This window comes from Cornus florida, unplaced genomic scaffold, assembly GCF_030987335.1.
Source record: "Cornus florida cultivar Cherokee Brave unplaced genomic scaffold, ASM3098733v1 CherokeeBrave_3.0.0_Hap2_Chr02, whole genome shotgun sequence".
Lineage (NCBI taxonomy): Eukaryota > Viridiplantae > Streptophyta > Magnoliopsida > Cornales > Cornaceae > Cornus > Cornus florida.
In genome coordinates, this window is record NW_026775572.1 from 78,371,313 (window position 1) to 78,384,328 (window position 13,016).

Sequence of the window (13,016 nt, forward strand, 5' to 3'; positions counted from 1 at the left end):
TTGTTTTCCGTGATTATATTGTTTCCCTCATGAGCAGCCTTAAGAGAATCCCACGTTTTTTTAGTTGTCTTACAATTTTTAATCCTAGTAAACTCTTGTTGTTTAAGAGCACAGAAAAGAATATGTTTGGCCCTTCCATCATAAACAGCAATAAGTTTATCATCTGCAGAAGGATTATTTGGATTAAGAACCACAATGCCAAACATAACGGCATGCTAAACATCATAGGATTGAGACATTAGAAAGGCCTCTATTCTAGTTTTCCAAGAATCGTAGTTAGAACCATCAAACCCTGATGCCTTGTTTGTGACTTGGCCTTCTTCCATTGCTAGGATTAACTGCAGGCTTATTAAAACCTTACAATGCAGACTAAATCTTTGGTACCAATTGTTAGACCAAGAGAGGGAGGGTGAATTGGTCAAATTAAACTTCTTTTTGTTCACAACAAGATCAACAAATCCACATAAGGCACTGAACATAAGATATACAAGGAAACCCTCTCAATAGGAAAAAATCTTAGTTCTTGGCCTCAGCTAATAAAAATCTCCACTAGTTGTATGCAAGTAGTTATATACTCAACTGTCTCACACTTTGCACACACCCTTGTACAAGTTAAGACACTAGTTTTCATAGCCTCTACACACACACACTAACTCAACACAATGCACACCCCTTATCCTAAGCACCCTTGCTTAGACCCTAGAAGCTCTCACAGCTCACCAAATGCACATAAAAGAATGTATATCAACAATATTCAAGCATACACAAAATATAAGAATGGTTGTGCAGCTCAAAACACCAATATATAGCCTCTAGAACCCTTTCTGCATAAACTATGGTTTGAGGGGTAAAATGGGGAATTTGTGTCCTAAATATTTTGAGATCAATCCCACAACCTTATATCACCATTACAAATATGCTCAAATAATAAACATAATAAGTACAACATGTATATATCAGTGTAATCTCAATTAGGCTTTGATATCAACTGTTCACTTAAGAACTTAGGGTTTTGGTAGGTCAAAACCTGAGATAACCAAAGTTCTATTCAAAAATTAACTTCAATAGCCTTGATTCATCAATACAAACTTGCAAGCATGAAAATTAGTCATTGTATAGCAAGATGTAATCAATTTATTTATGAATCATAAGGTTAAACCAACAAATAGCCCAAATCACATATCTGAGAGTAAGAATTCATTTGCAGCATAGTATAATTCAAGAACAAGTTCTCAACAAATGTAAATAGCTCAAATATACCTATCTAAGTCTTAACTTAACACCACAGCAACCTCAAGCTCAAACTCAACATTCAAACCAGCCTTGCACCAGCAATTCTTGACAACAAAGAACCTACATGATGAATACAACAATAAGGATCAATTCAGTGACATTTCTATGAAGATTTCAAGCTCAGATCATCATCAAAGACCTTAGAAATATTTGTTCAAGAGAGGCTCTCAAGTATAGTATAATGCAGGTCAGTATTAGGGTTTTCAACAAGGCTTAAAACCCTAGAAATTCTATAACAGCATATATATTCAAGTCCTACATAAAGAAGGATATACACATGGAACCTTTATACAATCATTGGTCAGAGAATGTTCTAACATTTTTCCTATGAATAGACCAATATACCCTTGCCAACTCAACTGTTTTGTCCACTAGTATACCAGAAATTACAACTTACAAAAAGAAGGCTGTAATAGAATTCTTATCCAAACGTAGCCCTAAGAAATGCATTTGTAGTGTATACACTCTCACTCTAGAACCACAACCACGTGTCACACACCTGAGCTCTAAGTAAAAAGACCAAAATGCCCTTGTAACAACCACTTGTCAATCTCAGCACAATACAGATCATGTAACTGTATAATTCACAATGCAGGCTAAATCAAAATTGTTCAATGCAATGAAGCTATCTGAACATATGTATAAATATGTAATACACCTGTGAAAAGACCATAATGCCCCTGCAAAACACTGTAGCTAATTTTCATGTGCTGAACCTCAGTTTACATAGAAAAATAGCCTGAACAAGTATAATGACTGTAATGTATTATCTCAAACCCTTGTATAATTGTGTCACGAGATGGTAAAAGATAATACTACCCCTGTGTGATTATTTAAGCTACTATACAGCACAATGCTGATGGTATAAACCCTTGAAAGCTCTGTTACACTAGTTTTTGACATTAAACAGACAAACACCACTTGGTACTTATTAGGATCAATAATCTCCTCCTTTTCCCTTTAATGACAAAAACTCCAAAATGAAATAAGAACTGAATTGAGAAGATTAGTATGAATTTTTTTCATAATTTATTTAAAGGTAAAGTACAATAACACCCCCTGAGGTTTGCCATACTGACAGTCATATACAAGTTGGTTATTTTTTGGATAATGACACCTCTTGAAGTTTGAAAAAGTTGACAAAGACACTCCTTGTAACCACCTGCCATATGTGACACATTGGGAGTTGACCAACTTGCCCTTTAACCATTTAGTGGACCTTTTTTAACTTTACAAATTAATGAATTGGACCAATCTACCCCTCATTAACATTTAATGCAAAAAAGTTGAAGAGCTAAGTTAAAGGAAAAATCTACACAACAGTGAAAAAAAAAATTCATAGAAAGTTTGTTTGAAATTAAAATGGAGCAAACGAAAATGTTTTGGAAAGTAGACTCATGGAAGTATAAAACTAAAAATTTTGGTGATGATCCGATGTCCAAAAGGCTATCAAATAAATAAATTAAAAACTTGATTTCAAATAGTGGAAAATCCAAGTAGTAGCTATTGTCTAATTTTTATAAACATATCTATTTTGCCAAAAAGTACGAAATTTTTCAAAGAATAACTAGACATGCAGAGGAACCTTTGTTAAAAATTTTACACCAATCGGAATATTACAATACCTTGGAGAAAATAGTGAGTTTCAACACAAAAAAATTGGTGTCATATTGTAGCTCATATTAACTCAAGGGTAATTTCGACATTTCAACATGTCTTGATATTTTACAATAAAACTGATTTTCATATTAAGGGACAATTTTATCTTTTTGGACCATTTAAGGTCTTGCTAGGATGACAATTCTGACATGGGGTATCATTGTGTACTTTATCCTTCATTTAAATAAGAAAAATAGATTAAGTATAATTCAATAGGAATAGATATTATGATCATTTAATGAAATATAGTATGGACATTAAAGTATTTTGCAATAAAATGTGATAGTTTAGGAAGTATTATATGCAAAATATAGTTGAGGGGTTATTTATACTTTATTCTTAAAAAAAAAAAATAAATAATAAAAATAAAAATAAATAAATAAATAAAAAAGGAGGTATATATAGATATATATAGAATATATATATATACACACTTCTGCAACACTAGTACAGGGTGACTGATGAATGGCGCATAGTCAGGCGCATAGTCAAGCAGAACTTCATAATTAATAAAGGACTTTTGTCCATCTCCGTTTCATTAATAAATGCCTCTTTTCTTCTGGCATAAATATAAAGGGATGTTACAATTCCTCTGTACCCGCAAACAGGTAAATTGTCATAAATGCCTCATTACCCAATGAGTCAATACATGACAATCCACATTGCACCATACCCATATATCATTACATTCACATGGCCCCACAATGTACAATCTTCCATTCCCACTTGATCATCCATCACTCTCCTAATCACAGTTCAAAAGCTAATGGTCTTGTAGACCCTGATATTATCAAATATATATATATATATATTAATACAAATATGATCTATATGGGCATTAAAATACTATAATTGTAGCAAGTTATATAATAAAGGGATGTGCATTACATTGGATGAGTTTGAGTCTCTAGGGTTTTCCCAATCATTTAACCAGCTGACTAAACCTTGTGGACCGACAAACCAGACTCAACCCCTATGGCTCAAACAGTGGACCGTGCCGGTTAGTCCACCTACATTGTAGATCATGATCAGTCAGACACGTGTCGTGCATCAGACGGGGTCAAACCTTTGACTTGACGACAACAGTCAAGAAACCCTAAGCAAACCCCCAAATAACTCCCCCAATAACCCATTTAGGTCCATGGACCATTGCCATCTCTATTTATTCCAACTTCTCTCTCTCTTTCTCTATTTATTTGACCTTTTCACTCTCACCTTTCTCCATTTCTTACTTTCTCTGTTGTCTCCTTTCCTTTTCACATTTTCTCTCTCTAAAAATCTCTCTCTCTCTCTATCTCTCTGCAGCTTTCATGGCAGTTCTACCAAAAAATTCTTCATGCTTGGAGTTGACCATGTCCATACCAGGCTTGAGTTCATCTTCATCTCATCTTCCTCCCTCTGGTAAGCAACAATCTCTATACATCACTCTCTCTTTTTCATCTCATGGGGTTTGAGTTTTGATGTTTGTCTTCTTTTTATTATCATTTAATAATAAATTTTATTTTTCAAATATAGACCTTCAATTGTATTTCTTGCATGACACTTCATATTGGTTATATGTAATTTTTTATTTTCTCTTCATTTTCTTATACATTTTTCTCCTTCGCAAAATTTTCTTTTTAAATGGTTTATCATGTTTATCTATCAAACAAAAGGTGGGTTTTATGGGATATTATATAATTTGTTGATAAAATATTTTTATTTTTATTTTTATGAATATTTGATATATATATATATTTTTTGTGTGAATATAGTGAGAAATTTGGACATAAATCGAGTACCCTCAGGAGAAGAAGAATGGTTTGCTTCAAACATGGAAGATGAAGATGATCAGAGCAACAACAGCTGCGGTCCTCCGCGTAAGAAACTCCGTCTCACAAAGGAACAGTCTCGTCTCCTTGAAGAAAGCTTCAGACACAACCACACCTTAAACCCTGTAATCAACCCTCTCTAGCTCTCTCTCTCTTGGATCCTCTCTCTCTATATATATACACACACACACACGTGTGTATTAATTTTATTTGCATATACACATAAATTTATGTATAAATATATATGTAGGTGTATTAATCTAGATATATGTATTTGTGTGTCTAATTCTTCTAGAGATGTGTTTTTGGCAGAAACAAAAAGAGGCTTTGGCAATGCAATTGAAGCTGAAGCCAAGGCAAGTTGAGGTTTGGTTTCAAAACCGTAGGGCAAGGTACTGTGCTGTTACGTGTATTAGTGTGTGAAATGGTTTGTTGCCTGCCTATTAATCATGATGGTGGTTGTTAGGATTAAAGTACAAAAGAATTATATATATATATACATATATATATATATATGTGTGTATATATATATATATTCAGAACTAAAGGTGATCAATTAAGCATTTATCTTTGCTTTTTATATGAGCATTTGTAACCTATGTATCATTCGACTATGAATGTTTAATTTATTAATCCTTCTTATATCATTCAATTTGTTAAAGAACACCTATAAACTCAATAAAAATTAATTAATTTGTTACTCTAAAGATGAAATATCTTATGAACTTTATATATATATATATATAGTTTTGCTCAAATCGTAATAATGATAGTACGAGATGATTTTGAAAGATAATAATTAAACACCCACGTGTTGTTTGGCTTCATGTGTTAGTCCTTTTTGTTAGTAGACATTTCAAGAACTTGCCCTTCATTATTATTATCAGTCAAGTCCATCAAATAAATGCAGTAACACCTTTATTATTTGGACCAGTCATGCATTTATTTTCTTTTTTTATTTTATTTTATTTTATAAATTATTAACTATAATAATCAAATTAGGTTCAATGCTTGTCACAATGATGAAACTTCAGACTGTCAAGAATACATGTATAAGTCTGAGAGGGGTTAGTTTGTTTGTGCCAAAAAATAGAAATTAAGTTTGTTTTTAGGCAGAACAAACATTGAATAATTAAATTTTTGAAGTTATTAGTTGATATAAATGTAAAAACTTAGATTTACAAGCATCGAATGAAGTAAAAAAAAAAAAAAAAAAAAATTCTCTTTTCAACTTCTTTTTAACATCTCTTGTAGTCGTAGATATGACTTGATAATAATTCCTTTTAAAAAAAAAAAAAAAAAAAAAAAAAAAAGAAAAAGAAATAGACTGTTTATCTCTGGTATATTTTTAGGGGCATTTGTGTATATAATTAAATGCGTATGTTTTTTTTTTTTTTTGGAAGTTAATTAAATGCATATGTTACTTCAACTTGATGTATACCTCTAATTATAGATGGTCAAATATTTTCTGTTATATTCATGCTATAAATATATGATTAATTAATTTAGGGGTTGAAGAAATTAAGAAGTTTAATGAAATTAACGGTTTATGTAATAATAGTAAATTAAATTATAATGATATTTATTGACCAAATTTACTTCATTTTTTATGATTTGTTTTTATTGTTTTTGTGAGATTAACTTTATGATCTTATTTCATAGATTTGCATTTGTGAAGTCATTGTAAATGGGGAAAATTGCATTTATTACACTCACCAAGCCACCATTAATAAGACAACCTATTTACTCCATATAGCATGAAAAAGAAGTTATGAGGTGTGGGTACTCCTCCCAAAACGGCACCGTTTTGTCTTCGTGGTTGCCATATCTATCACATCCCATCTGTTTGATTGCAACTTGTCATGGAATGATCCGATTCAATCCAACATACATTTTTCCATAGGAGTTTTGCATCGAGGATCGACATATTCAAGGGTCAACCTTCAAATTAGGATTGCAATCGAATCGAGCTAAATTAAATAATATTATCTTTGTTCTAAAATAAATATTCTCTCCGTCCCCAGTTTAAGTATCGGTATTAGAATTTGTCTATTTTGAAGAAATATAACTTACAAATTATAAATTAAAGTTTCTCAAAAAAGACATTATTTTTAAGACAAGAAAATAATAATCAATCAATTAACAAATTATAAGAAATTCGTCATGTTCATTTTGATAATTTTAAATTTTTATTTATATATATATATATAATTTGAGGTGATTTTTGTTTTGTAACGACTACTTAGCGTTATGGTTGTTTTACTTGGACTCATTGAATAAAGGAGTCTACCAAATGTTATTAATTTGAATTCGCTTACATGTGTCAGCTATGATTATTTAACATAAAAATGCATTAACATTTTTAAATATTTATATTATTTAATATTTTATTTTTTAGAATAAACCAATGTATAAGTAATATAAGGTTTGATATAGACACATTTCACTCATTTGAATCAATAACATAATAAAATTTAATTACTGAACCTATTTTCTTAGGTGGATGTTGAACCAGAAGTGTGAGACAAATATTCATATTCATATCCACTTATCAACTCAAATCATTAGTAGCCCTACTCATTGCAGGCCATATATATTTGTATTTATATATGCAACTTTATATATAATGTGTTTGGATATATATAATGCAGGAGCAAGCTGAAACAGACTGAGATGGAGTGCGAGTACTTGAAGAGATGGTTTGGGTCACTTACAGAACAGAACAAAAGGCTACAAAAGGAGGTGGAAGAGCTGAGGGCCCTGAGGGTGGGACCCCCAACCGTCATGTCGCCCCACAGTTGCGAACGACTCCCGGCATCCACCCTGACAATGTGCCCTAGGTGCGAGCGCGTCACCACCACCGTCCTCGACAAGGGCCCCACCAGAACCACCACCACCACCAACAACCCCACCACCACCACCACCATGTTAAAAGTGTCCTCCTCCATTCTTCACTCCCGACATCCCTCGGCGGCTTGTTGATTGTGCATCATATATAATAATGTAATGACAGCTTTTGGGAGGAGAATAGAGAGAGAAAAAGGAGAAGACTAAAAAGAATTAGTGTTCATAGTAGAAGTGATGGGTAGCTCATACAATATTGTACTTTGGATGCTAACATATAATTAATTATAATATATATATGCTTAATTATATGTTAGATATATTCTATTTTAATCATACCATAAACTTTCATTTTAATCATTACTGATTGCTCTTTTCCATGGCTGGCCAGCATGCTTGCTCAAATAAAGCCTCCTATCCTAAGTAGTAGTTGTTGAAAAGGCAAATATACTTTATTATATATATATATATACATACATACACACCCAAGAGTCTCTTTGGCATTCACTCAACATTTGATTGGTTGGAGAATTGGCTTTCATTGAAAAAGGTGTGAAAAGAGAGAATTATTTGTGTTGCACAAGGACAATTTCTTTTGGCCCAACTAGTAAAACTCTTTGCACAATTTTCTTGTCTCCCCATTGTTTTGCAAAGACAATTGGGCATGGAAGGACAATCCTTATGTCTTGATTTTATTTTTTTTAATATTTTGCCCTAACAAATTAGGGGAGGGGGACTCAAATACGGGCACACCCGTTTAAGGAATTGTGCGATCTACTAATTAGGCTACTGAATAATGTCCATATGTGTTTTTGTTCTTAAATATGAGAAATGTTAAAAACAGTCGTCCATCTATATATTCCCTCCGTCCCAAAATTGTAGTGGTATATAGGGAATTTAACTTTTTATTGTGGTGGAGTTTTAATAATTTTTTATTTTATTGATAAGCGTAAGTTTATAAATTAATCCTTATTAAAAGACAAAATTCTCTTTCGTAATTAGCACACTTGTTTATTTAAAAAGATGGTTTAGAAATGTTGTAAAAAATAGTACTTCCATTTTTGGAATGGGACATGTATTTTGAGACATTCCAAAATCAGAAAGATATACAACAATTTTGAAAGGGAGAGAGTAGTATATAAGTTATGTATGTTGCAAGGATGGCAATGGGGCGGAATTGGGATGGGTTTGGCTAAACCCTACTCTGTCCGTTAGAAAATCTATCATACCAACTCCACCCCTATTCCGGAACGGTTTGTAATTGTTATACCATCTTCGCCTTTACTCCAGTAGACAAAGTATCAACTCTGTCCCATATACTCCTTTTAATTGCAGTGCGCGGCGGGGGCGGGCCGGATTATGCCACTTTATTACGTAGTAAAAAAAATAATAATAATAAAAATAAAAATAAAAATAAAAACTAGCCTAATATGCTCAAATTGGGCTGATAAATAAATTGAGCCAACTTTAAAATTACTAAATAATGAATATTAATATATTAACGGACACTAACAGAGTTTTTAAAAAATAAAACATATATTTTATATATATAAAAAATTAAAAGATACATATATAATCGGGGCAGGGGCTGGTTCGCCCCTTCCTCAATCCCGCTTCAAGTTTTCAGTTATTATACCATACCCGTCCCAAATCCATTTAAAGATCACTAAATCCATCCCACTAGGAGCGGGAATGGGACGAAAACCTGTCGGGTTAAAGGAAATTGCCATTCCTATATATGTATCAAATTCTTAATTGAGTTGGGTGTTGAATTGTAATGGACTGAAAATGTTTTGTTAGAGTGGGTGCAAGGGGCGTTAGAGAAATGCAGCGTTAAGGGAGTGGGCATTCTCTAGCGTAATATATTATCTTCTTGATTCATTATAATGAAATTTCTTATCGTCTGTGCACGTGGACAAAGTTGGGCCGATCTAGGTTAAATATTGTGTTATTATGTGCGCTTATTTATGATTTGCTTACGATGGGTGTTTTTTATCCAACACTATTCACAGTTGGATTAGGTTTTCCTGCATGTAGTGGATTCTATCAGCGGTCTAGTAAACTCATGCAAGTTGGGCTGATGGAGACTGTTTTGGACAGCCATTCATGTTAACTGTGGACTTCCATAACACATACATAGGCACCAGCCCAATCCAACACAACCCATCTCGGCCCATGTCTCATTGTGTTAGCGAACATGGGCCAGGTTGGGTTGGGTTGACTGTGGACTTTCACAAACACAATGGTGAGCTGGGCTGGGATGAGTTGGGTTGGGCTGGTGCCCATACACTTTTTACAATTCGACGTGAATGATTGGGCACGTGATTGGTTAGGATTTGGATTTTATCTGGGTCTTTTTCTTTAAGTTTTGCCCAATTATTTGTAGACATATTGGGGGTTGCATCTTTAGTAAAAGATCGTTGCCTTCAGCCCATTAGGCTCTGTTTCAGCTCAAACATAGATCCTATATATTTGCGCTGGCTACTTTCTCTCTTATTTTCTATGCAAGTTTGCACACAACTGTAATTTGAATAATGCTATGTTTGGCGACATCGAATTAGTACCTTAAATTTTGAATTAAGTGTAACAAAGAGAAGCTTGTCCTACATCGGATTCCGATGGACGAGTGATTGGGTATATTTGGACAGGATGTTAGACTCACTTATTACCTTAAGTTTTTGAGTTAGATCGCGAAACATTCATCTGTTACAGTTAATATCAGAGTCAGACTTAATCCTTAATCCCCTATCACACAAAGCGCTTAGCTCAGAGGGGAATAGGCAAGGTGGCCCGAACAGCAACGAGGGCGTTGCGAGTTCAGGTGGAGGATAATATAATAAGGGGGGAGTTTGTCCCACATCGAATCCGGATGGGAAAGTTATTAAGTATATATTAACTGGGTATTAGTCTCACCTAATAACTTAAACTTCTTAGTAGAATCGCGAAATACACACTCAGTTAGACTAGACTTCCTCCAATCCCACCAAATCCCACATTCAAAACACTCATTCGATGGTACCAAACATACGATAACTGATGTCTCCTCTTTTCAAAGGAAAGATATTGAGTTTTGATTCTCTTCAAGAGTACTATGATAAGAAATAAAAAAAATATATAATAAAACGAAAAAGAGGGAGCAAACACAAAAAAGAAAAGGTCATTTGATTGTCGTGAGAAATTCTGATCAGTAAGTATTTGCCTCTTAATAAGAATTGTAGTTCAATAGTATCTCATTCTATTTTTTGTTTTCTCATATTAGAAATTTTTTTTTTTTTTTTTTTTTCACTTGGCTTGCATATGATGATAATAAAATTCAAGCCTCAACCAAATGTAAGATATTGACATTGCTCGTTTTGTATGCCTTGTCATAACAAATTTGATTTTATTATTATTATTATTTTTTTATGAATTGTAACTGACACGTATTACATTTTATACGACATGTGTTTTAATTAAATATATAATATATATAATTGGTGAATTTTAGATAACTGCGCATATAATTTTTATTTGTATGAAGGGATTCATGTATGAAATATACAAATTACGAAAATTGTGTTATCATAAATGATTTATTATTGGTGATAAAAGATGGACTCTCTATCAATAAAGTAACAAACCGGATCAAGGATAAATAGAGCCGATTGTGAGAGTTGTCGTTACAATTACTTTTTATCATTATTATTATAGTGAATGATTACAAAGTATGAGAGAGGCATGGACCATTATGTTAATTAACAATTATTTTGATTTAAAGGGTGTAATATTAAATATATATTTTTATTAAATCAAATAATCAATGAGTCAAAATTAATGTATTAATTAAGTAGTCAAATTAATGATATTTATTTATCCCATAACTAATTAAGTATAGAAGATTGTTATGCAAAATGACTTACCGATTAAATATTTTCTAATTGGAGTTCAACTATTCTTACTTAGTAAAATTAAAAATAGTGAATGAGCTAATAAAATTGAGTCAATAAAGATTGACTAGGTCAATTATTAGCTAATTAGAGCCATTAAAAAAATGAACTAAATGGATCCTTATTCCTACTCCACGGTGATGATCTGGAGATTGGATTTAATATATTTGGTTAAAGAATATAGTGCATTTCTATCCATTCTTTCTGTTTTTTATTTTGATTTTTCAAAATTTGAAAAATGATGTGATAAATAGCCTATCCTACCTGATATAACGATATTAGATATTTTAGACTATATATGTGAATATATATACACAGGGAGAACACATACTTATTAGTTATTTTCAACTAGTTAATATTCCTTCTTTGCTAAAATAAATAAATAAATAAACGTTTCAAGAATCTAAGGGTATGCTTAATTTGTAATTCTGAGAACAATTTTTTTTTTTTTAGAAATCTGAAAACAGAAAATTATACCAAAAAACTCTATTTGATTCAATTTTCTGAAAATTGTTTTTTTAAAACTCAGTTATAAAAAGACATGTTTTCAGATAATAGGGACTTGCTTGGTTTATAATTTTGAAAACAGTTATTAAGAATTCAGATAACAGAAAATAGTTTCTAAAGAATAATAAAAGACAGTTATCTGAAAACAGACATTTTTATAACTGAGTTTTAGGAAAACTGAACAAAACAGAGTTTTTTGTGTAAGATTATTTATTAATTGTGTGTCCCACATGATTTGGACATATGATATATTTCATTAATTAGTGGTTAAGTAAATAAATATCAGATTAATATTATATTATTTGGTCAACCTATAAATTACCTTTTTAGTATTTAATTATTAAAGAAGTGTTTTCCTATTTATTCCTTACTTTGATGAAAAGTGGAATTAAGGTTACTAAAAGGAAAACTGGTCATCTCTTTACCTTTATATAAAAGTGCATATATCCCATCAATTATATACGCTAATGAAAACAACACGAATAGTGTTTTTGTGTACAAAAGACCAAAAGAGATAAATCAGTTTCCACGTTTTGCTTATTGTTCAGAGTTGCGGCTTAGTTTGTTGATAAATGATCTCGACATTGGACTTGATCTCAACAAGATTTGTAATTACAAATAGAGATATTTATATCTAACTACTTTATTTATGCATTATAACATTGTGAAGATAATGAAGTTCTAAAATCTTAGGATTCATGTTTATTTGTGATTAATGGTTTGCACAAATAAATTATAGTTTACATGTGGTATCAGAGCTTATGGTTTAAGAACTCATTATTTTCCTCTATAGAAATAGTGTGTAAATGTAAAGTAAAATTAAATATTTGTATAATTTAATTTTCTTATAGAATCGACATATATATATATATATATGTGTGTGTGTGTATGTATGTATTTATGTATGTTTTGATTGGTGTGATTTTGATTAGTGTGATGAGTATTTGAAAACTTTGATATGTGATCCGAAAGAAAA

At 31.8% G+C, this 13,016-nt stretch overlaps 1 protein-coding gene across 1 annotated transcript; it reads left to right on the forward strand.

Moving 5' to 3' along the window:
• The first annotated feature begins 4,166 nt into the window (after nucleotides 1-4,166).
• Nucleotides 4,167-7,967, forward strand: LOC132287818 (homeobox-leucine zipper protein HOX3-like). The gene is made up of 4 exons (XM_059789826.1): nucleotides 4,167-4,353; nucleotides 4,707-4,888; nucleotides 5,076-5,155; nucleotides 7,415-7,967. The coding sequence occupies exons 1-4, from the start codon at nucleotides 4,263-4,265 to the stop codon at nucleotides 7,743-7,745; spliced, it is 684 nt and encodes a 227-aa protein (XP_059645809.1). The 5' UTR covers nucleotides 4,167-4,262; the 3' UTR covers nucleotides 7,746-7,967.
• The last annotated feature ends 5,049 nt before the right edge of the window (nucleotides 7,968-13,016 follow it).